Source organism: Gregarina niphandrodes, assembly GCF_000223845.1.
Source record: "Gregarina niphandrodes unplaced genomic scaffold scaffold00002, whole genome shotgun sequence".
Taxonomy (NCBI): domain Eukaryota; phylum Apicomplexa; class Conoidasida; order Eugregarinorida; family Gregarinidae; genus Gregarina; species Gregarina niphandrodes.
Window position 1 is genome coordinate 232,031 of NW_011645774.1, and position 22,499 is coordinate 254,529.

Sequence of the window (22,499 nt, forward strand, 5' to 3'; positions counted from 1 at the left end):
GGGTCAGCCGATGCCGGGTCAGCCGATGTCGGGTCAGTCGACGGCGGGTCAGCCGATGTCGGGTCAGTCGACGGAGGGCCAGGCGCTGGCGGCTCAGGCGGTGGCCGCTCAGCTGACGGGGGACCAGTGGATGGAGGGCCACTGGATGCCGGATGAGGCTGTGGTGGCCCAGCCGATGGCGGCTCAGCTGACGGGGGAGCAGTGGATGGAGAGCGACTGGATGTCGGGCCAGCCGGTGGGAGACCAGTGGCTTGGAGACCAGTGGATGTCGGGTCTGCTGACGGTGGGTCAGCCGATGCCGGGTCAACCGACGGCGACTCAGCCGACGGGGGACCAGGCCCAGTGGATGCCGAGCCAGTCGAATCCGGTGCACGAGCCACCTTCGAGCCTACCAGGAGGGAGGCCTCCGGCGGTGGCTCCGTCTGGCCCCTCTTGCCTTTCGCGGAGCAGGTTGTTGCCGGAGGCGCAGGCAGGTTCGTTGGGTTTGACGGAATGGGTGGTGTTAGCGTGTGCGGCGCACGACCACACGGTGCTGACGGCGACGACGAGCCAACGAATGACGGAGGTGATGTCGAAGGCCCTGGTGGTGATGCGGGCCGTACCGGCGCGGGCGGACTTTCGCAGCTGCCCGTGGAACAGTCTATACCTAGCGGGGCTGGTCTGCAGCCGACTGCCCGAGCACCAGGGCTGGCTCCGCGCGTTCGCGGACGTGATCCCGCGACCACCCGCCCTGACTGACTCCTGGTACCTCGCCTGCGTGCTGGAGTTGGATTCGGACGCGCGCCATCTGGCGCGCCAACTCGCAGCCGCGGCTGGCGTCAACTGCGTCGACGCCGCCGAACGTCTTTTTTGCGAGACGTTCGCACCCGCCGCACACGTGTGTGCGCCCCTGCCGTCGCGCGCCGAGGCGCTACAGCTTACCTGCGCGTTCTCCAAACTCGAGTACTTGCTCACGGGACCAGGGCGCACATTACCCTGGGAATTGCTTGAGCATCGCGAGCCGGTCAAGGGGCAGCGACTGCTCCCGTTCTTGAAGCGCGTGCTTGGCCCTGCCGCATGCAGCAAGGTCACCGCGCTCCTGCGCGACCGCCTGCCGCCGCCGGCGAGCTGGTTCCGCTTGCGTAACGAACGCTTCCTCACCTACGTTTTAGAGTGCGCGCTTTCCCCCTGGGACTGCCCGCGAGAGCCTACTCACGCCGCGCGGAACGGAGAGGCCCAAACACAATCCCGGGGGTCGGAGGCTGCGCCAACACCATGCCGAGGACCGAAGGCAGCCCAAGTCGAGGTGCTGATCCCTCCTCCGGCTCCGGGGCCGGTGGCGTACATGAAAGAGGTGCTGGCGGAGTGTGCGACGACGGAAGCGGAGGAACGGCGCAGGTGGAGTGTAGCGCAACGGGAGCAGTGGGCGAAGGCGCGGCACGACATGGCTTCATTAGCGGTGACGAAGTTGTGGTCGAGGTTGCCGCGCGCGGTGGCGGCGACGGCGAGTGAGCCGTGGTTGAAGGTGGGTTGGCGTTGGGTGAGTCTGGCGGGGATGCTGCATGACGTTTACGGATCCGAGCAGGTGCTTGCGTTGGCGAAGAAGTGTGAGATGGAGGTCGCGCGACCGTCTGGAGTTTCGCCTCTTTGGTATCTGGCGGAGTTGTTGAGACGTTATGTTTCGAACCGCCTTATTGCGCGGCGGCTAAATGGGTGGCGAAGCCGCGGGGTGGAGCTGCTCGACTGGGAGTGCTACATGCCGGTGTATCACGACAACTTTCCGACCGAGTTCGGGCAGTTGCCCAACTCCGAGGCGTCTCGCACACTCGTGTGCGTCGCCTCGCGCACGCTTCACTGGGTCATCCACGGCTCGGAACGGTTAGGAGCTGAACCCGCGTCCCAACACGAGCGCGCCGTGGAAAGCATCTACCGCGTACTGGGAGCGCGCCGCTGCAAGGATCTGGTCGCAGTTTTCCGTCCGCAAGTGGCCGCCGTTGGAGACTCCCTCGCCCACGCCGACGATCGCTGCTTCCTCGGCTGCATGCTCAAAAACGGCGGCGTCGTCCTCGAATGTGTTGCCGCCTTCTGCGACGCCCTCCCCCCCCCGGATCAAAATAGCCACCAGCCCGAACTCCCCCCCAAAAACGGAGTTGGCGAACAGCACGAACCTCTCCCACACTGCGCGAGTTTTTCTGTTGCACAGAATTGTGGTTGAGTGGTGTAAACACTCAGCCAGATGACGTTGGTGCGCTGATGTCGGTAGAGCGATAACACAGCGAAGAAGGAAAGGGCTTACTTAAGACGATGTCGGTGATCCGAAGACATGACGTCCACGGCAGTGAGTAAGGACGGAGAGGGGCCCGACGAGTGGCACTGAACGAGCTGGTTGAAAGGTCGAATGGTTTAGCATGAGGATGTAGTCCGAGAGGAGGGTGAGTAGAGAGACGGAGGCGGCAGTAATTCTGGCCAACACACGGAGCGCAACGTACCGATGTTTAATTTATGAGGGTATTGAGAAAGATGGCAAGAACAAAGTGACAGTGACGTTGGCACCTGTTCTAACGGCCTCGATTTGTACCCTTTTTGGAAATCGAAGTGGGATTGTACCTACTTCGATTTCCAAAAGGGAAAAAAATATTGGTGCTACGTTGTGCGCTGCTGGGGGGCGTGCGGGTTTCCTCACCAGAAGCGTCCCCCTTCAAATGAAACCGGAATCCGATCGGCCCTGCCGTTAGCTTTGTGCGGGTTGAGGGACTTTTTACGAACTCGGTAACCTACCCTGAATTGATTGTCAGCCCCTCCCGCTCACAGCCCCCCTCGGAGTGCGCGCAAGCGAGCAAGCTATCGCGCCACAATGCTTGCCTGAGGGGACTGACGGCGCCACAATGCTTGCCTGAGAGAGGACTGTAGCCGCTACTCGGACAGGCTCCTAGCCGTCTTCCCGACTCAAAGGGGCCCCGATTTCGACCCAACACGGGGCGTGTGTTGGTGTTCGCATTTCCGCTCCACGAGCTGGCTTAGGCAGTCTTGGTTCGTAACCTCAGACAGCCCTGTTGACACCGCCGCAATAAAAAGGAAATTTGGACCCGGAAAAGTCGCGACCGGATGAAGTGCAACGCTGGTACGAGGACGTGTGCGACTCTGGGCACCCGCATAGCGGTGTTTGTGTGCCCACCCCCGTCGGCAGCGGCCAACGGGCCGTCGACAGTAGTGGAGAGGCCGTCAGTTATAATGCACACGAGCATGCTGACACCCCGGTCCGTGGAGGAGCGTCTACCAGTGGTCCCGGCGTCAAGATCGTTTTCCGGTCAGTCGCTTCCTGGGGCACTTCTCCCCTCTGTGTCTGTGTCGGCGCCTCTCTCGGCACCTGGGTCTACGTCAAGAGCGGGTCCGAGTGCTGTGCCTCGACTTGTCTGGGCGCCTGGGTCTGTCCCAGGGGCGGGTCCAGGTGCTCTCCCTCGTCTTGTCTGGGCGTCGGGTGCTGTCTCGGGACCGCACCCAGGACATGCTCCGGGTGGTGTGGCGCCACCGAGGAGGACGGACGGGTTGGTGAGGCAGCTGTCTCGTACGATGGCGTCAGTGTCGGTGGCGGAACGGGCCAAGACTCCGGCCCCGGCCCAGGCCTCACTCCCGGCCCCGGTCCCGATTTCGGCCTCTGGACCGGGTTCGGCCTCTGGACCGGGTTCGGGCAGTTTGGTTGCGCGCGTGTTGATGGGTTGTATGCAGGCGGAGAGCTCGCGCGGACGGAGTCTGAGTGAGGAGACGGAGGCGAAAGTGGTGCGTATGGCGGCTCGGGCGGCAGTGAAGGGCGTGGCGAAAAGACGGAAGCTGGTTGTGGACTTTCATAGTTGCGAGTGGCGTCTGTTTAAATTAGCGACGTTGATGCGCGAACGGTTGTGTACTGAGCGGGATGGGAGGCAATTGGGGCTGGAGTTTGGGCAGTTGGTGGAGAAGGTAGAACGAGTGGCACCGCCCCGGCCGCCGGGGGTCTCGGCGACCTGGTTCCTGGCCTGCGCGTTTGAGGTGTTGCCTTCCATGCGCTGGCTTTCGCAGTGGCTGCCGAAGCTGCGCGAAACGGGCTGCGTCGGCTGGGACAGCCGCGCCCGGCTCTGCGCCGGCGCCGGCGCTGCGCTGGAGCTCCAGCGGCTGCCCGAGGGGCCAGAGGCCCGGGAACTCGTCATCTTGCTCGCGCGCTCAGAATGTGAGCTCTGCCGCACACTTGTGCGCGAACCCCACTGGGGCGACGAACGCGCCCTACCGCGATTCAGCAGCTCCGTCGAGCTCCTCCGACGCATCCTCGGCGACGAAGGCTGCGAACGCGCCGCTGCCGCACTCGTCCACAACACCCGTCCGCCACCAGAATTATTTCTCACCACCGACGAGTTCCTTGCCGACCTCCTCCTCACCGCCCAGTTAACGCCCACCTGGCGCCCAAAGGTCTGCCACCAAGAGCACCACGGGTTGCTGGACCACTACGAGCTGGATCAGCGAGAGCAAGGGCGGCAAGGAATACAAGACCAAGAGCCGGAGCCTGACCCCGACGAGCCAGATCCGGAGCCGGAGCCCCGAAAAACAGTCTGCTCTGTAGCGCCGGAGTCGGACGGGAAGACAGTTGGCTCACCCACGGAGGCGCGATCGGCGGCGGAATATTTTGCGGCAGTGTTGGCCGAGCAGTTTGCGGCGGAGCGTCTCGCGCGTGCGGCGGATCCGTCATGGGTAGCGAGAGAGAAGGCGGTGCCGGATGGGTGCAAGCGGGCGATAGCGGAGTGCGTGGCGCAGGAGTTGGAGAAGCGCCTGGAGCAGCTGCGTTCAGGACTCAGTACGCCGTGCGTGCCGATGTTTCGAATGTGCGGATGGCGCTACCTGCATCTGGCGGGATTGCTACAGGATAAATTGGATGCAGCAGAACTAGGGCGCTTGGTCGCACTTGCGGAGACGGTGGTCTCGCGCTCACCGGAGGATTCGGTGCAGTGGTTCCTAGCTTGTCTGATATGCTCTTACCTGCACAGCGGGTGCCTCGAGTACCGACTCTCGCAGTGGGTACCGGTCTACGACGGGGAAACCTCCAATGACCTCAGAGGTCGCCGCTTCGGTTTCTGGAACCAGACGGTTCTGGTGCACCGGGGCGTCATCCCCGCCGGCTTCGGCCAACTGCCCGAGTCCATTGAGTCGCGTCGGCTCCTCGCCTTCCTTGAACGCGGCGTACGTTGGCTGGGCCAAGGTACACGCCGCTTCGACCACACCGTGTCCCAGCGATCTTCCTACTGGGCCGAACCTGCCCAAATGTTCCGCCGGGTCCTTGGAGCACACTTCCACCCCTTCCTACAACTCTGCAGAGCCCAACTGAACGTCTCTGACAAGCTCCCGGACGTCTCCCTCTTGCAGGCACTGATGCAACAGACACACAAATCCGCCGTAGTCAGCTTCTGCCGCAACTGGCTCGTCGAATCCACCCACCCCGGGCTCGAACCCAACCACGCCCAAACCAGCACGGAGCAGGTGGGAACCAGCGAAACCAAGCATGGCGGCAAGAAAAGAACAAAGCTCGCGACCCAGCCCCCCAAACGCCCACGAACTAGGTCCGTCGTTCGATCGGAGGCGGGTGGGATCTGTCGTTGAGGGTTCGCAGGTGGGGGGGAGAGTCTTTTTCCGAAAGGGTGGCAACTGGACAGTTTTTGTCCCTATCGCGGGCCAAGCCCCGCACGGTCAAGTCCTACCGAGCGTGCCACTTTCGTCACGCCGAAAGTGTTAGTTCACGACGAGTACGCTGCCCTAGGCTAGGGTAGGTATTCAGGTCGGAGTACTACTTTAGGCGAGGGTGGCCTGTTCGATGTTGTTGCTTATTTTTGTGACTGGATGTTGGGTTCGTTGGGGCGTATTATTAATTTACCGATCATACTCCTGTAGATGAAGTGTAGCGCAGGCGCCAAGAAATTGTTGGCTTTACGGACGCCACTCGTGGTGTTAATGCAGCCTGCGGCCGAGGTGGCGCAGAACCGGCCCTCGGTGATACGGCACACGAGCACGATACAGCCGGCTACCCCACCACTTGTCCGAAGGGATCACCCGTATGCACTGCCCGAGTCTCCGGCAGCACGACGCGGAATGTGGCCGCCAAAAGTCACCGACCCGTTCGCGCCGCTGGAAACATACGTCGTGCCGGACTCGCCCGAGATGATGGAACAGGACATAGAGGAGGGCACGGCCGAACAGCCGGACTTGCTTGTGCCTGCACCGTGGGCTGCGCACTCTGTACGCGAACCGCAGGGGTCGGACCCGCTGGTATCGGACCCGTTGGAGACCTGCGTAATACCGAATTGGCTTCAGCCCCCAGAGATGCGGGAAAACGCTGCGATGGACACCTACGTGATGCCGGATTTGGACCCCCCAGAGATGGGCCAGCCAGAGATGGGGGAAAACGCAGCGATGGAAGTGGAAGAAGCCGTCACCCTGTCTCTTTTTGCGGCCCCGTTGGGTCCAGAGGAAGCAGCGAACCGGCAAGAAGCAGCGAGCGGGAACGAAGAGGCAGGCACCGCGTTACCGAGCTGTTCTGTGGTCCTCACACGTTTGGTGCTGCCGACACAGCGGGTCCCGGCTGAAGAGTCGGAGGGCGGTTTGACGGCAGCTGCGATGGCGGCATGTGAGGTGTCCGAAGGGAGTACGGTGTTGGCACTGGATGAAGGGGAAAAGACGAGGTTGGTGACGTTGGCGGCTCGGGTTGTGGCTCGTACTCCGAAGCTGGCGGGCGCAATGACGCTGGACTTTACGAGTTGCGGGTGGCGGTGGTACAAGGTGGCGCGAATGATGCGAAATGAATTGGAGAACGATTCTGGGAAGTGGCGTTTCGCGACAGTGGTCGCTGAAGCACGGGGGGTGGCGAGGAAGCGGGAGGCCGCGTGTTTTTCGGACGTGTGGTTCTTGGCGTGTTTCCTGGAGGCGTGTCCGTTGACCTGTCGACTCCATTTCTGGTTGCCAAAGCGGGTCTTGGAGCCTGGCTGGACCTCGCAGGAACGCCTTTACTGCCCGGCCACCGAGTCTGCGTGGCTGGCGGAGAAGCTGCCGGAGACGGAGGAGTCGATCAAGCTCGTATGTGCACTCTCGCGGCTTGAGTGGTGGCTCCGACAATTTACTGGTGTGCCCACTGGTGTGCCCAGCGACCGGGAGGGATGGCGGAGGCTGGCGAAGGAGACGAAGTCCCTGACGCTCGCAGTGCGTCTTCGCGAAACCTTATGTGAGGTTTGGAATATTGCCGTCGACGCCTGGCGGCACCGCCTGGCGCCCGAGCTGGCGGCCGACAAGACTGTGTCGAACGATGCTTTCGTCGCCTGCCTACTGGACCTGTCAGTCGCGAACTTGTGGAAGCAACCGGGCCGGCTACAAAGCACACCGGTTTCCGAAATGGTCGAGGGCGTGATCGATGACTGTCTGCTGGCAGAGCAGGCGCCCGACAGCGGGGAGGAAATGCTGTCGGTGGAAGGACGTGCCAAGGTGGCGGAGCACATCATGACGGCGGTCACGACGGCGCTCGGGACGTGGAAGAAGGGCAAGAAGACGCCGGATCTGCGGCTGCAACGGTGTGAGTGGAAGTGGCTGTTTTTCGCAGGTCTTGTATATGAGCACGAAAGTACAGCGAGCATGAGGGAACTCCTGACACAGGCGGAGTCGGTGGTACCGCGGCCGGCGGATGTGTCCCCGCATTGGTACCTAGTGCGTTTGATTGGCACGGCTATACAAACCTGCAACCTGCAGAAGTTCTCGGGCAGGTTCTGGAACACGACAAGCATCTGGGAGTGCCCGGGCACTGTTTTCAGGGCCCACTTTCCGCACGAATTCCAACAGCTGCCGCGGTCCGCAGAGTCTGCACGGCTGTTGGCCTGCCTCTGCACCACCGCCGGCTGGCTAGCCACCGGGGTCGCCAACATGCGAGCCAGTCGCCGTATGTGGACATCTGTTCACGCCACTCAAGCCGTCCAACTTTTGCGCCAAGTCCTAGGCCAAACGCGCTTCGGCCAACTGGTGAGAATCTTCAAAGACCAACTCTCTAGCAACATGGCACCGCCCGACGACCTGCCCGACCACCGCTTCGTGCAGTGCCTCCTCAAAAGCGCAGGCGTCGAAGAAACGGAGGTCATCCTCTTCTGCAACTCGTGGAATCACCGGGCCAAAATGCAACCTCGCAGTAAGCAAACGAAGGTCGTTTCCGGGATGCGGGGCATGCGCAATGAGGACCTGCCCCTAAAAAAGCGGTGCTTCGTTGCAGACTGACCCGGCATTTGTTTTGTTGGACATTTTTGTGTTTTCATTTTCTGCTCCTTTCATTTACTTTCGTTTGTTGAGATGAGGATATGTCGTGGCGGTCGCCAGAACCACTGGATAACCATGGCCGTGTTTGGGGTGCCCAACGAGGGAAGAATACCGCCTGAAGACTCCAAAAGGTCTAACCCGGGGAGGCCGGAAGCGGGAGCGGCGGGGCCTCCTCGACCTCAGGTCTTCCGGGAACCGTTATTGGAAGCTACGACGCAGACCTGGTCAGTCCCACGGGAGCAAGCTTCATGGGAGCAAGCCCCAGTAGTGCAACCTTTGAGCCGAGCCTGGCTAGCTGCAGTCCAACCCCCGCAAGAACCTTGGAATCCGGCTTGTTTTCCTATGACGCAAGCCACACGACAGTCTGACTCACCACAGCTTGTGGGTCCTACAATGCAAATGTCCGAACAACCGGGAACTAGCGGACAAGCCTGGTTCCGTGTGGCGCAGGACCAAATCGTGGATCAAGTCGTGGGTCCTTTGAAACGAGTCAGCTTTCCTTCGATTCCAGCCCTATTAATAAGGCCTTTAAGCCGAGCTTGGTTCTCTCAGACGCGTGTCCCCTTCGATCCATTAATGAAGCCTTTGACGGAAACAGTGCCGGATCCCCAGTTGGAAGTCTCGAGAAAACCACTGGTGGATCCTCCGAAAAAAGCACCGGGTGGACCGGTGGTGGAGGCCCCGCAGGAACAAATGATCGAAAACCCACAGGAACCGGTGACAAAAGCTTATCCGGAGCCTTTGGTAGGGCCGTGGTTGGGATCTGACTTAGTAGGGCGCGTTCTGGAAGAGTGTTTGGCCACGGAACAAAATCTCAAGCCGACCCTGTGTGCGGGTCAGGAAACGGATATCGTGAGATTGGCAACGGCGTCTATTTTGAGAGAGATAAAGGATCGAGGATGTGAAGTTCCAATTTCTGATTTCGAAGCTTGCTCATGGCGATGGCTGAATTTAGCACTACTAATACATGAGTGGGAAGTCAAGAATGGCAGCGTCAGAAAAGTGGTTGCAGAGATAGAGCGTCTTATACCGAAGCCGGTTGGTTACTCTGATACATGGTTTCTAGCTGGAATGCTACATAGGTTCCTTTCGTCAGGATGCTTAGCTCGTTGGTTGCCCAATCATCATTCCTACGGCTGGAATTGTAGGAAGTTAATTTTTCGGGTCACCTTCCCAGATGGTGTTGTTCGTTTGCCGGAGAGTGAGGAATGTGTAAACCGTATTTGTGCCAGCTCTAAGTTAGCGTGGTGGTTGTGTGAGGCACAACGAAATATTCAGATTGACGAAGAAACATGGAAGGTGTCGAAATGGCCGACGAAGCTCTTTAATGTTCAAACTCCTTTGGGCAAACGGGTATTTGAAAAGGCGATAGAGGCAATGAGGCAAGTAATCCCACCTCCGTCCGGTATGAAATTGTCGAATTCAATGTACCTAGCTTGCTTGCTCAAATACGTCGATAGAGTCTCACAAAAGCAGAGGAAGATCAAGGGTTATCCTAAAATCACCATTGATCCTACATCCGACCGGCCCTCTTCATCTATTCCACCACACTGCAAACCATCGTGTTCGTCTCCGTTTTTGGTTGAATGCGATGACACAATAAATCCCGACAGGTCGGTAGCTGCGGAGATGGGGAGCTTCATGGCCAGTGTGCTTGAGGGTTGCAAGGAGAGGGAGAAAATGGAGGTAGGAGATCTGACGAGAACACAGAAGAAAAGCGTTGCGAGGTATGCCAGAAGGAAATACCGAGCTGTGTTGTCCCAGAAGAGCAAGTCGATAAAGGACCCGAATTTAATAGCGAACGCATTCAGAACGTGCGGATGGCGATGGTTATGTCTGGTGGGACTAATGAACGAGTACTTAGATCCGGGAGAGCTTCACCAATTAATTGCTGACAGTGAAAAGATTGTGCCGAGGCCGAAACATGTGTCACCATTATGGTACCTGGCTTGTCGAATGCAGAACTGTGTGAAGGGGTCAAGAATTATACCCGGTTTCGGCAAGTCGTTGGATGCGCTACCTGCATGGTGGGTACTCAACATGATAATTTACCAGGATCATTTCCCACAAGAGTTTGGTGAGCTACCTATGTCTGAGACATCTACCCGCTTAATTGTCTTCAGTTCCAGAGCTACACATTGGCTTGCATCAGGAATCCGCCACTTCCGTCTTACCTCCGCTACATGGTCGCCAACATCAAATCACGACATTGTGGATATATTCCACACCGTGCTAGGAGACCAATGGTTCAACGAAATGATCAATTTAATCAAACCAAAAATCTCTCAAATTGCTCCTAATGAGGGTCCACAACAAATGCAAAGATTATCGCCTAAGTCGATTATGGAAACTGTTCTAAGATACGCAATGGTTAGTCGAAAGGCCAGCGAGGCATTCTGCACAGCTTGGCAATTCGATGTACCCTCGAAGAAATACGGACTGATGAACTCGGAGGCGGATGAAGAACCGACGGCGAAAAGACTATGCAGCGGATAACCCCACCCAGGCTTTAACGTGACGGCTCACCGAGCTTTAGCGTGATGACTAACCGGGCTTAGCGGACGGGCTTAGCGTGGGCCCTTTTTGTATCGCCCTGTTTTAACAAACATTTACTGCGACATCTACTGCCAGTGCATCTGTGACAAAACCACTAATACAACAGCCTTGTGATGTGAGGAGCTAGCACCAACGCGAGGGTCTAAAAGCAATGCGAATGTCAGGCAGGCTCCGTACGCAACTTTTACACAAGTACCGCTGGCACGAAACCTGCGTACATGGCCCTTAGTGCGCCTTGGACAAAAGGCGCACTAAGGCAACTCCGTTCCTGTAATAAAGGCGCCGTTCCTGTAATAAAGGCGCCGTTCCTGTTATAAAGGCGCCGTTCCTGTAATAAAGGCGCCGTTCCTGTAATAAAGGCGCCGTTCCTGTAATAAAGGCGCCGTTCCTGTAATAAAGGCGCCGTTCTGTAACTCCTTTTGTCCAGGAACGGTCATGGACAAAAGGAGTTCCATTGACAAGTGTGTCCTGGCGGGCGGCCATTCCTCGCACACATTACGGAACAAAACCCAACACCCCAAAATGAGAAAGAACAACGAGAGGATGGGCGTTGCATCCGTCAACGGTATGCTGCGGACTCGCTAAGTGAAATTCTGAGACAAGTTGAAGACATTAAAATGAAGGCTCTTGACAAAGGAGACGGTGGTCGAAAAGAGATGCGTAGAACGACGGTACTGGACCTTGTGAGCGGGGTCGATACCACAAGAGGCCGAGTAGGGCACTAATACAGAAGTAGGTGGTCATGTGAAGAAGAGGTGGGCATCTTCTTCCTCCGCGGAAAGATTCGTTTGGTCTACGGTACGTCGTGGTTGGTGACGGTACGTCGCTGGTGAGCCACTTGCGGCGGCGCCACGTCCGGCCAGTTGACCGAGACAGCATATTACGCATCCCACCCGGGGACTGCTTATACATAATTTTTGGCCTTGAATGAGGATATGTTATGCCGGCCGGGACACTGGGTGGATAATCCTGACTTTGTTTGGGGTGGTCCGTGTGGGGGGGACGACGACCAACCAGTCCTCGTTGGAGGAGGCTTCGTTAGAGCCACGGAAGGAAGTTTCGAAGTCGATGGGGGGACCTGCACTCCTGGGACCTCCACTCTTCGTGAAAGTGTCGACGGAACTGTCCGTCCCACCGCGGACCACCTGGGCTGGTCCTAATTTAGTTGCCCGGGCGTTAGACGAGTGCTTAGAGAAGGAGAAGAACCTCAAACCGGCCCTCGGGCCATATGAGGAAGAAAAGGTTGCGCGTTCGGCTAAGGACGCTATCCTAAGAGAGCTGAGAGACCTGAGAGACCTGAGAGACCTGAGAGAGCTGAGCAACCGAAAAAGTAAGGCAGGAGACTTGTCGTCAATTTCCGACTTATCGTCGATTTCCGATCTGTCGATTTCCGATCTGTCGATTTCCGATCTGTCGATTTCCGATTTCGAACGCTGTTCATGGGCATGGCTAAAATTGGCATTGGTAACGCGTGAGTATCAACACAATGATGGTGGCGGACTGATCTCACAGTTGGAAGAGTTGGTGGTGCGGCCGCCTGGTTTATCTGATACGTGGTTCTTAGCCGGTGTCTTATATACATTTCTGCCTTATATGCGTCGGTGGTTGCCGCCGAAGCTCTCATCCAAGGGTGGTTGGGATTGCCGGAAGATGATTTTTCGGATCTCCTTTCCAGACGGAGTTGTTCGTTTGCCGGAGAGTGAGGAATGTGTAAACCGTATTTGTGCTTACTCAAAGTTAGAATGGTGGTTCCGTCAGGCTTACACCAATGCTCACATTGATGAGGAAACATGGAGAGGTCTTTCGAAGCGACAAACCGAGTTCTTCAGAGTTAAGCGGGTTTTGGGTAGGCAAGCGTTTGATGACGCTATACAAGCAATGAGGGTTCGAATCCCGCCTCCGGCCCATGTGAAATTGTCAAATTTACAGTACCTTTCTTGCTTGCACAAGTACGCTGTTACCACTCCTGAGAAAATGACGAAGAAATTTCGGACCCGTTATCCCAAGGCAACACGTTATACTCTGCCCTACTCATCCAGTGACCCTTCTTCGTCCAGTTCTGTTCCACCTGAAGCCATTCCATCAGAAGCCATTCCATCAGAAGCCATTCCCTCAGAAGCCGTTCCGACAGAAACTGTTCCGACAGAAGCCGTTCCTGCGCTGTCTGGTTTGTCACCGGCCTCGGTAGATGTCGAGAGCTCGGTTGCTGCCGACAGGTCGGTTGTTGCGGAGATGACCAGCTTTATGGCCCGTGTGCTACAGGAGTGCGCGGAGAGGGAGAGAAAAGAAGGATATCTGATGACGAGTCGGGCGAACGTGGATATTGCCAGATGTGTTCTAAGGAAATATGAGCGCGCGTTAAACAAGCTGGGCGGGCGGAGTGGCGGGAATGGGCAAGTGGATAGCTGTTTCGACAGCTGCGGGTGGCGATGGTTGTGTCTGGTGGGATTGATGAATGACTATTTGGAACCGGATGAGCTTCACAACTTAATTGCCGATAGTGAAAAGATTGTGCCGAGGCCGAAACATGTGTCACCATTATGGTACCTGGCTTGTCGAATGCAGACTTGCCTTAGAGTGAAGGTCATTGCTTCGAGTTTTAAATGTTGGCTGAAAGCACTTCCGGCATGGTGGATACCCAACAGTTTAATTTACCAGGATCATTTCCCACACGCGTTTGGTGAGCTACCGATGTCTGATACATCTGCACGCTTGATTGCCTTCAGTTCCAGAGCTACACATTGGCTCGCATCAGGACTCCGCAAATTCCAACTGACGTCCAAAACATGGTCGTCTACTTTACATGACGACATGGTGACCATTTTTCATACGGTGCTTGGAGACCGGTGGTTCAGTGAGATGATAAATATAATCAAACCCAAAATCTCCGCACTTGCACTTGCCCAAGACGTACAACAAATGTTACCAGACAAGACCATCATGAAAGCCGTCCTCAAGTACGCGGGGTTGGATCGAAGGGTCGGCGACGCACTGTGTAAAGCATGGCGGTTGGATTTGTCCCTGAAGAGACCTGACATCGCGAACTCGTCTGATGATGAAGGGCCGGCGAAAAAAAGAGTGTGCGGCGGATAACCGCCTGCCAGCCCAACCGGTTGCCAGACCAGTGGGATGCCCGTAAGCCCCTCGCCGCCTGACCAGCAACAGGCTGAACATGCCGCTTGATCGTCGTCCCCTGTCATCCCTGTTTCTAGACCCTCGAGAGGGCTCCAACCATTGGGTCTATTCCCACGCCCATGGGAGAAGCCATGTCCACAGAAGCCATGATTGGCTGTCATACGAATAAGGGCCTGTCAGACGACGTGCTGGACAACGACCAGAACTCGGCTACCGCTGCTGCATTCCCGTCGTTCACCCGCATTCGTCGTTGGGCAATGTCTCGACTATCATTACTTGACCCGTACTACTTCACTTTTATTACTTGAACTTTATTTGGGAACAGTAATGAGGAATTGCCACGCCGCCCAAAAGTGCCGGTGGACGGCGGTTATACTTGGGGCGCCGGTATGGGCGGTAGAGAGCCTGCCCAAGGATGCCGGATGTCCGAGAGAGAGAGCTTTTTCTGTCTTGTCGCCAGAAGCGCAACGGAATGCGGTGGCTGGAGGAAAGACGCCGGACCCCGAGCAACCAAGCACTACGGTCCGGCTTGCAGAATGTTCCATGGACCCCTGCTCTCTCCCTTTGGCGACAGGCTTGGCGGAGCCTTGGGCGGAAGCCTGGGCAGAGCAACCAGAGGAAGCCTGGCCGAAGTCTTTGGTTGAGGTCCCGAGGGAAGCCTCAAGAGAGGGACCGGAAAGTGGAATGCCGGAAAGTGGAATGTCGGAAAGTGGGATGCTGGTAATTGGCATGCCGGAGAGTGGGATGTCGGGGAGTGGGGTGGAAACCCCGTTTGAAGCGGTGGTGGGAGCCTGGGGGCTTTTGAGGGATGCGTGGCCGGAGTGTTCGGTGCCGGGTTCGATGGAAGGTTCGGTTGAAGCTAGACCGGAGCCTGCGACCCCGCGACCATGCGAGGAATCATTGAGTGGAGCATGGGCGAGCATTGTGGCCGAAGCATTGGAGGGACTTCAGGTGGAAGCTTGTCCTCCTTCATCTCTGGTGGAAGACGAGGTAAGTCTGCCTAATTTAGTCGCTGAGGTACTATACGAGTGCCTGGAGGACGAGAAGGATCAGAAGCCGGCTCTAAGTCCTGAAGTGGAACTAGGGATTGTGAAGTTGGCCCAGGCAGGTGTCCGTAGAGAGCTCGACAAGCGGAAAATAAAGACAGACATGTCGACTCCAGATTTTGAGTGCTGTTCATGGAGATGGCTCAAATTAGCATTGTTAATGCGTGAGCTAAAATACGATGAATTTGCCCAATTGATTTCAGCATTGGAGACTTTAATTTCAAGACCGATTGGATTATCAGACACGTGGTTTATGGCTGGTATCTTACAACTATTCCTTTCACGCCGGGGGGTGGCTTCTTGGTTGCCGTCTGATGCATTGTTGAGATTTGGTTGGAATTGCAGGAAGATGATTTTTCGAATTTCCTTTCCAGACACAGTTGTTCGTTTACCTGAACGTGAGAAGAATATAAATCGCGTTTGCGCTATCTCAAAGTTAGATTGGTGGTTCTGTCAAGCAAAGCGAAATATTATCATTGACAAGAACACATGGGTAAGCGAAGAATGGCCAGCGGCTCTTTTTAGAGTTCAGCGTGCACTAGGGAAACAGACGTTCGATGACGCCGTCCAGCGAATGAAGGGTGTAATCAAACCTCCGCTTGATTTCACAAATGTTCACTATCTTGGATGCTTAATAAAGTATGTTGAGACTGCTCCTCCGAAGACCAACCGTCGTTTTCCTACAACCATCCGGGAAGCTGTGCCCTCCTCGTCCAATTCCGTTCCAGGGTCATCCTCTTCGCAACCGTCTTTGTTTGACGAGGGTATGTCGATTATTGCCGATAACTCGGTTGTTGCCAAGAGGTCGGTTGCTCCCGAGATGACCGGCTTTATGGCCCGCGTGCTTCAAGAGTGCCGGGAGAAAGAGAAGAAGTGCGAAGAATCTCTGATGACGAGCCCGGCAAAGTTGGGTATTGCCAGATTTGTTCTAACGAGATATCGGGCTGTGTTGTCCTTGAAAAGAAAGTCGGAAGAAAAACACCGTCGCTCTCGAATAGCGGATCCTTTCAGCTTCTGTGGGTGGCGATGGTTGTGCGTGGGAGGATTGATGAATGATTATTTGAAGCCGGAGTTGTTGGACAAGTTAATAGCCGATAGTGAAAAGGTAGTGCCGAGGCCGAAACATGTGTCGCGATTGTGGTACTTGGCCTGTCGATTGCAAACCTGTTTGAAGGGGGCGGATACTGTTCAAGGCTTCGGGTGCGTGGAAATGGTTCCTGCTTGGTGGTTTTTAAACACCGTGATATACCGTGATCACTTCCCCGAAACATTTGGTGAGCTGCCCATGTCTAAAACATCTGCACGCTTAATGGCCTTCACCTCCAAAGCTGCACATTGGATTGCAACCGGAATCCACAAATTCCGCCTGTCAAGCAGAACGTGGTCACCTACCTTAAATGACGACATTGTGGATGTATTCCACAAAGTACTAGGAGACCACTGGTTCAGCGAAATGATCAATATAATCAAAGCAAAAATCTCTCAAATTGTACCCGAGGAGGGCCCACAACGAATGCAGAAGCTATCAGATAAATCCATCATGGAAACCGTCATGCGGTATGCACAGGTGGGTCGAAGGTCCGCTTGTGGGTTCTGCAATGCTTGGGGCTTTGATGTACCCAAAAAGAGACACGATATGGTCGTGGATGAAGACGAACCACCAACAAAAAAGAGTGTGCAATGATGGATGGCATCATCCATGGGACACCATCATTTGTGGTTTTAGCACTTTTTGTGTTAGGAGGGGACCAGTTGACGAAGAGTTTCAGTCGGGAGGTTGTCGGATAGGGTGTACCTTTCAACTTTACACCCGGTTCAAAGTTACTTTAATTATTCAACCGCCTTTTATCATTAAGCATTTAATGAGGGTATGTTGCGGCCACCTGAATGCCCGGTCGATAACTCTGGCGATCTTCCCAATGATCGACGTGCGAGGGACGCTACCGAATGATGTGAGGAGTCCGAGACCGAGAGCTCCCGTTACGGGGCCGGTCTCGCCAGGGTCTGTGGCGCAAGAACTGAAGGACGCCTCGAAAGAATCGTCGAAAGAGTCTTTAATGGGGGTTTGTCCTGAACTTTTAGTGGACGCGTCCGGAGAAATGACAGGACTGTCAATGGGAGTTGGTCCTACACCTTCAATAAAGGGCGGGGCTGGGCCCACATTGGTTTCACGGGTGTTAGCCGAATGCCTGGAGAAGGAAAAAAACCGGAAACCCGTGCTCAGTACAAACGAGGAAGTGAGGATTGTAAGATTGGCTGAGGTCACTATCATGAGGGAGCTGAGCAAGCGGGAAGACCTATCAATTTCCGACTTGTCAATTTCAGATTTCGAGAGTTGTTCCTGGCGACAATTAAAACTGGCGTTGTTAATACGAGAGTGGCAAGGAGGCAGTTTCATTGCAGAGTTAGAAAACTTGGTACCTAGACCGGTCGGTTTATCTGATACCTGGTTTCTGGCCGGCGTCGTGCAGAGATTCCTTCCGTCTGGGTTTTTAGCTCGCTGGACGCCCTACTGGCTGCGTGGCGGGTGGGATTGCCGGAGGATGATTTTTCGGATCTCCTTCCCACACGGAGTTGTTCGTTTGCCGGAGAGTGAGGAATGTATAAACCGAATTTGTGCTTACTCAAAGTTAGAATGGTGGTTCCGTCAGGCTTACACCAATGCTCACATTGATGAGGAAACATGGATGGCCTCGGGGCAGCCACCAACGTTCTTAATGAGTGTTAAGCATTCTATGGGCAAGAAGGCATTTGATGACGCCATACAGGAAATGAGGCATCACGTCCCCCCTCCGGCTCACCTGTCAAATCTGCAATACCTTGCGTGCTTACGTAAATACGCCGAATCAACTCCTCTAAAAATGACCAAGAGTTTTCGGACCCGTAATCGCAATGATACTCTGCCCTCCTCTTCCTGTGATCCTCAGCCCTCCTCGTCCAGTTCCGTCCCAGCTGACTCCATTACGCCAGAAGCCGTTCCGTCCAGATCCCTACCAATTTCATCACCTACTTCCAGGGAATCGGCTGGTACCAATCAATTGGTTGATACGAATGAATCGGTTGGCACCAATCAATTGGTTGATACGAATGAATCGGTTGGCACCAATCAATTGGTTGATACGAATGAATCGGTTGGCACCAATCAATTGGTTGATCCGGAGATGACCGCATTTATGGTCCGCGTGCTTGATGACTGCGCGGAGAAGGAGAGAAGCGAGAAAGAAGTTGTGACGGCAGAGATGAGGGAGAGAGGTAAGGGGATAATTTTGATGACGCATGAGGCGAAGCGGGACCTTGCTCAATTTGCTCTCACCAGCTTTCAGGGAATGCTATCCACAAACAAGTCGGATGTGTCCAATCGTCGGACTGGGAGAGGGAAGCCTTTCAGTACGGCTGGGTGGAGGTGGCTGTCTCTGGTGGGACTGATGAATGACCACTTGGAGGCGGAGTTGCTTAACCAAGTTATTGCCGAAAGTGAAAAGATTGTCCCTCGGCCGAAACATGTGTCACCATTATGGTACTTGGCCTGTCGGATGCAGACCTGTCTGAAGGGAAGGCAGGTTGCTCCGAGGTTCAGCAGTTGGCTGAAAGAACCCCCGGCATGGTGGGTATTCAGCAGCGCAATTTACCGGGATCACTTCCCCGATGAGTTTGGCGAGCTGCCTGTGTCTGTGGCATCTGCACGCTTAATTGCCTTCAGCTCCAGAGCTGCACATTGGATTGCTTGCGGACTCCGCCGATTCTCGCGTCGCTCTGAGCCACGCCGGCGACGTACCTCCAATGACGACATTGTTGACATCTTTCACACCGTATTGGGGGACCGATGGTTCGGCGAGATGATCAACTTGGTCAAGCCCAAAATCTCTGCAATAGCCCACGGCCCACACCAAGGCCCACAACAAATGTGCGAGCTACCAGACAAATCCATCATGGAAGCCGTTCTCAGACACGCCGAACTGGATCGAAGAATGACCTGCGGATTCTGCAGAGCTTGGCAATTTGACGTAGCTCTAAAAAGGTATGGTAACATCGCGGATCCGAACTCGTCCACAAACGATGAAGAGCCGACGAAAAGAGTACGTAGCGGATGACAAGTGGACCCTTGCCTAGTGGACCCTTGCCTACAGTGGACCCTTGTCAACAGTGGACCCTTGTCTACGGTGGACCCTTGTCTACAATGGACCCTTGTCTACAATGGACCTTGTCTACAGTGGACCATTGCCTACAGTGGACCATTGCCTACAGTGGACCATTGCCTACAATGGAGAGTGGATCCTTGCCATGCAGGATGACCCTCGTTGTGCCTGTTTCCAAACTTCCGAGCTCGGCACCCTCTCTCAGCCCAACCATTGCTGTTCGACGAAGGTGTCCGAAACATGTGTCGCCGAAACAGGTTGTGGCACTTGGCCTGTCGGGTGGTAAATTGAGGTCGCTTCACTCATACATTTGGCGAGCCACCGCTATGAGATGACATTTTGTACCACTTCGAACACTTTATTGCACTGCGGCTGACCCGCGGAGTGGCTCTGTTGTCGACGAGGTGCAGTCTGGAATTTGTGCGATCGGGCCCCTTATCTCTCAGCCCCTCGTGTTTCGGCCTCTCGTAGTTTTATTGGTAAAACTCCCCCATTTTTGGAGGACCGGAATGAGGGTGTGTTGTGGCGATCAGAAGACTCGATGGATAGCCTTAGCTGTACTTGGAGTGCCGCGACCTTTGGGAGGGACCTTGCCTCAGAGTCCGCGAACGGGAGAAACGGGTACCGAAGGAGAAACGCTTGACCGTGCGCCAAATACTGCAATGGTAACAGAATCACTGCCTGAGCAAACCTGGCCTCCCGTGGTAAGCTGGACGGAACCTTGTAACGAACCAGAGTGTTTGGCGGAAGCTCCGCTGGAGCCATCTATGAAGATCCCACTAAAAGCGTCAAGTGAACTGTTGATGGACGACCCGAGAGAACCTTTGATGGAAACGAGCCCTGAGGTCCCACTGGGACCTCCAGCGGAAGTGTCCACGGAACCCCTGGTAGAAGTCTCGAGGAAACCTTTCGTGGAGGCAGAGCTTGAGCCTCGGATGGGCGTTCGCTGCCAACCATTGACGGAAGCCTTGAAACCATTGCTTTTGACTTTGACGGATACGTGGCCCGAACCTTCGGTGGCGGTCTCGACCCAACCTTTGGTGGTGACCAGGCCGGAGCTTTTGGTGGAACCTGGGCCAAGACGCGGAGTAGAAGACAGGCCAGAGCCAACAGCCTCGCGGGAACCGTGGGTAATGCCTGAGAGGGAAGCCCGCCCTGAGCTTGTGACAAAGGCTTCACGAGAACCATTGATGGAGGCTTCACGAGAACTGTTGGTGAGGGCCCCGGAAGCTTGCCCTCCACCATCGGTAGAAGCCTGGGCTGGGCACGACTTAGTCGCTCACGTGTTGAAGGAGTGCTTGGAGGAGGAGAAGACGCGGAAACCGTCGCTTACTGGACGCGAGGAAAGGCGTATTGTGAGCCTGGCTGGGGACGCTATCCTGAAAGGGCTAGCGAAAGTAAGAAACGACGTGCCGATTTCCAACCTGTCGATTTCTGATTTCGAGTGCTTTTCATGGAAATGGCTGAAATTAGCATTGCTAATGCGGGCAAACGGTCAGCAAGAACCGACTGGTACCTTCACTGACTTGATTACACAGTTGGAAGAATTTGTTTCAAGGCCGATTGGGTTAAGTGATACCTGGTTTCTGGCTGGTGTCTTGCAGAGATTCCTTGGGCATGGATGTTTGTCTCGATGGTTACCACGTGGTTTAGCATCGAACTGTGACTGGGGTTGTCGGAGGCTGATTTTTCGCGTCTCCTTCCCAAATGATGTTCTTCGTTTGCCTGAGACTGAGGATTGTATAAAACGTGTTTGCGCTATCTCAAAGCTAGATTGGTGGTTACGACAAGCAAAGCGAAATATTCGTATTGATGAAGAAACATGGACCAGTTTCGAAAGGCCAGCGGAACTTTCCAGAATTCAACGTAATTTGGGCAAGCGGACATTTGACGCCGCTATCGAGACAATGCGGGTTCTAATCCAGCCTCCGTCTTACTTATCAAATCTACAGTACATTGCTTGCTTACTCAAGTATATTGAGATTAGTCCGCCGAAGATACGTTGGGCCCGTCGTTCTGAAACCTCCCGTAGTTCTCTGCCCTCTTCGTCGAGTTCCGTTCCGCCAGAAGCCGTTCCACCGGAATCCGTTCCGCCAGAAGCCGTTCCGCCAGAAACCGTTCCGCCAGAAGCCGTTCCGCCAGAAACCGTTCCGCCAGAAGCCGTTCCTTCAAGTTCCGTCGCAAGTTCATCACAGTCTTTGGTTGACCCCCGTAGTTGGGTTAATACCAATAGTTCAATTGATCCTAACAAGTCGGTTGATCGCGACAGGTCGATTTCTGCAGAGATGGCGACCTTTATGGCCCTTACCCTTAACGAATGCGCGGAGAGAGAGAGAACCGAGAATTCAGTGCTGACTGAAGCGGAGAAAGGGAGTGTGGCGAGGTTTGCTGCGTATACCTTACGACGGGTTATATCGTCCGTTGGTGAAAAGTCGGTTTCGGGAAGGGGCCGCAGTGTGAGAGCGAACCCTTTCAACAATTGTAAGTGGCGATGGTTGTGTCTGGTGGGGCTCATGAATGACTATTTGGAGCCCAATCTGTTTCACGAGTTAATTGCTGACTGTGAAAAGCGTGCGTCGCGACCAAAACATGTGTCGCCTTTGTGGTACTTGGCCTGTCGGATGCAGGTCTCTCTCAGCCCACGGGAGATTGCTGCGGGTTTCAACAGTTGCCTGAAAGCACTTCCGGCATGGTGGACATCCAGCAGTTCCATTTATCAGGATCACTTCCCCCACGATTTTGGTGAGCTACCTATGTCTGAGATGTCTGCCCGCTTAATTGCCTTCAGTTCCAGAGCTGCACATTGGCTCGCATCCGGACTTCCCAGATTCCGTCTGACACCCAAAACATGGTCGCGCACCCCAAATCGTGATGTTGTGGATGTTTTTCACACGGTGCTTGGGCAGGTGAGATTCAGCCAAATGATCAACTTAATCAAACCAAAACTCTGTAAACTTGGCCACACCCCCCTAGTAATCGGCCAAGCAACAGACAAGACCATCATGGAAGCCGTCCTCAAGTACGCAAAAGTGGATCGAAGATTGAGCCTCGCATTCTGTAAAGCTTGGCAATGTGATGTAACGAGACCTGATGGGACGACCTCGGACTCGTCCGGGGATGAACCCCCGACAAAAAGAAAGAGCCTGAGTGGGGTTTAGGGCTGAGTGGGGCTGATCCGGGCTTAGGGCTGATCCGGGCTCAAGGCTGATCCGGGCTCAAGGCTGATCCGGGCTGGTTCCCTTCCCACACACCTCCAGCACAACAGATGTGTGTGCTAGCATGGCTCCGAGTTATCTGGAACAAGTTTGTTGCTGCGATTCCGCGTACAACATGTTCCACGCTA

General features: G+C 55.3%; 8 protein-coding genes across 8 annotated transcripts; all 8 read left to right on the forward strand.

The window, feature by feature from the left end:
* Nucleotides 1-10: 10 nt before the first annotated feature.
* Nucleotides 11-2,194, forward strand: GNI_012060 (hypothetical protein; the record flags this gene model as incomplete). Its single annotated transcript, XM_011130537.1, has 1 exon — nucleotides 11-2,194. One exon carries the CDS (start codon nucleotides 11-13, stop codon nucleotides 2,192-2,194), a length of 2,184 nt encoding a protein of 727 aa, XP_011128839.1.
* An 890-nt stretch (nucleotides 2,195-3,084) lies between these two features.
* Nucleotides 3,085-5,598, forward strand: GNI_012070 (hypothetical protein; the record flags this gene model as incomplete). The annotated part of the gene is made up of 1 exon (XM_011130538.1): nucleotides 3,085-5,598. One exon carries the CDS (start codon nucleotides 3,085-3,087, stop codon nucleotides 5,596-5,598), a length of 2,514 nt encoding a protein of 837 aa, XP_011128840.1.
* A 288-nt stretch (nucleotides 5,599-5,886) lies between these two features.
* GNI_012080 (hypothetical protein) lies at nucleotides 5,887-8,244 on the forward strand (the record flags this gene model as incomplete). Its single annotated transcript, XM_011130539.1, has 1 exon — nucleotides 5,887-8,244. One exon carries the CDS (start codon nucleotides 5,887-5,889, stop codon nucleotides 8,242-8,244), a length of 2,358 nt encoding a protein of 785 aa, XP_011128841.1.
* A 72-nt stretch (nucleotides 8,245-8,316) lies between these two features.
* Nucleotides 8,317-10,779, forward strand: GNI_012090 (hypothetical protein; the record flags this gene model as incomplete). Its single annotated transcript, XM_011130540.1, has 1 exon — nucleotides 8,317-10,779. The coding sequence occupies one exon, from the start codon at nucleotides 8,317-8,319 to the stop codon at nucleotides 10,777-10,779; it is 2,463 nt and encodes an 820-aa protein (XP_011128842.1).
* Nucleotides 10,780-11,766: 987 nt separating this feature from the next.
* On the forward strand, nucleotides 11,767-13,932 carry GNI_012100 (hypothetical protein; the record flags this gene model as incomplete). Its single annotated transcript, XM_011130541.1, has 1 exon — nucleotides 11,767-13,932. One exon carries the CDS (start codon nucleotides 11,767-11,769, stop codon nucleotides 13,930-13,932), a length of 2,166 nt encoding a protein of 721 aa, XP_011128843.1.
* A 369-nt stretch (nucleotides 13,933-14,301) lies between these two features.
* Nucleotides 14,302-16,704, forward strand: GNI_012110 (hypothetical protein; the record flags this gene model as incomplete). Its single annotated transcript, XM_011130542.1, has 1 exon — nucleotides 14,302-16,704. One exon carries the CDS (start codon nucleotides 14,302-14,304, stop codon nucleotides 16,702-16,704), a length of 2,403 nt encoding a protein of 800 aa, XP_011128844.1.
* A 415-nt stretch (nucleotides 16,705-17,119) lies between these two features.
* Nucleotides 17,120-19,111, forward strand: GNI_012120 (hypothetical protein; the record flags this gene model as incomplete). The annotated part of the gene is made up of 1 exon (XM_011130543.1): nucleotides 17,120-19,111. One exon carries the CDS (start codon nucleotides 17,120-17,122, stop codon nucleotides 19,109-19,111), a length of 1,992 nt encoding a protein of 663 aa, XP_011128845.1.
* A 707-nt stretch (nucleotides 19,112-19,818) lies between these two features.
* On the forward strand, nucleotides 19,819-22,314 carry GNI_012130 (hypothetical protein; the record flags this gene model as incomplete). The annotated part of the gene is made up of 1 exon (XM_011130544.1): nucleotides 19,819-22,314. The coding sequence occupies one exon, from the start codon at nucleotides 19,819-19,821 to the stop codon at nucleotides 22,312-22,314; it is 2,496 nt and encodes an 831-aa protein (XP_011128846.1).
* Nucleotides 22,315-22,499: the final 185 nt, after the last annotated feature.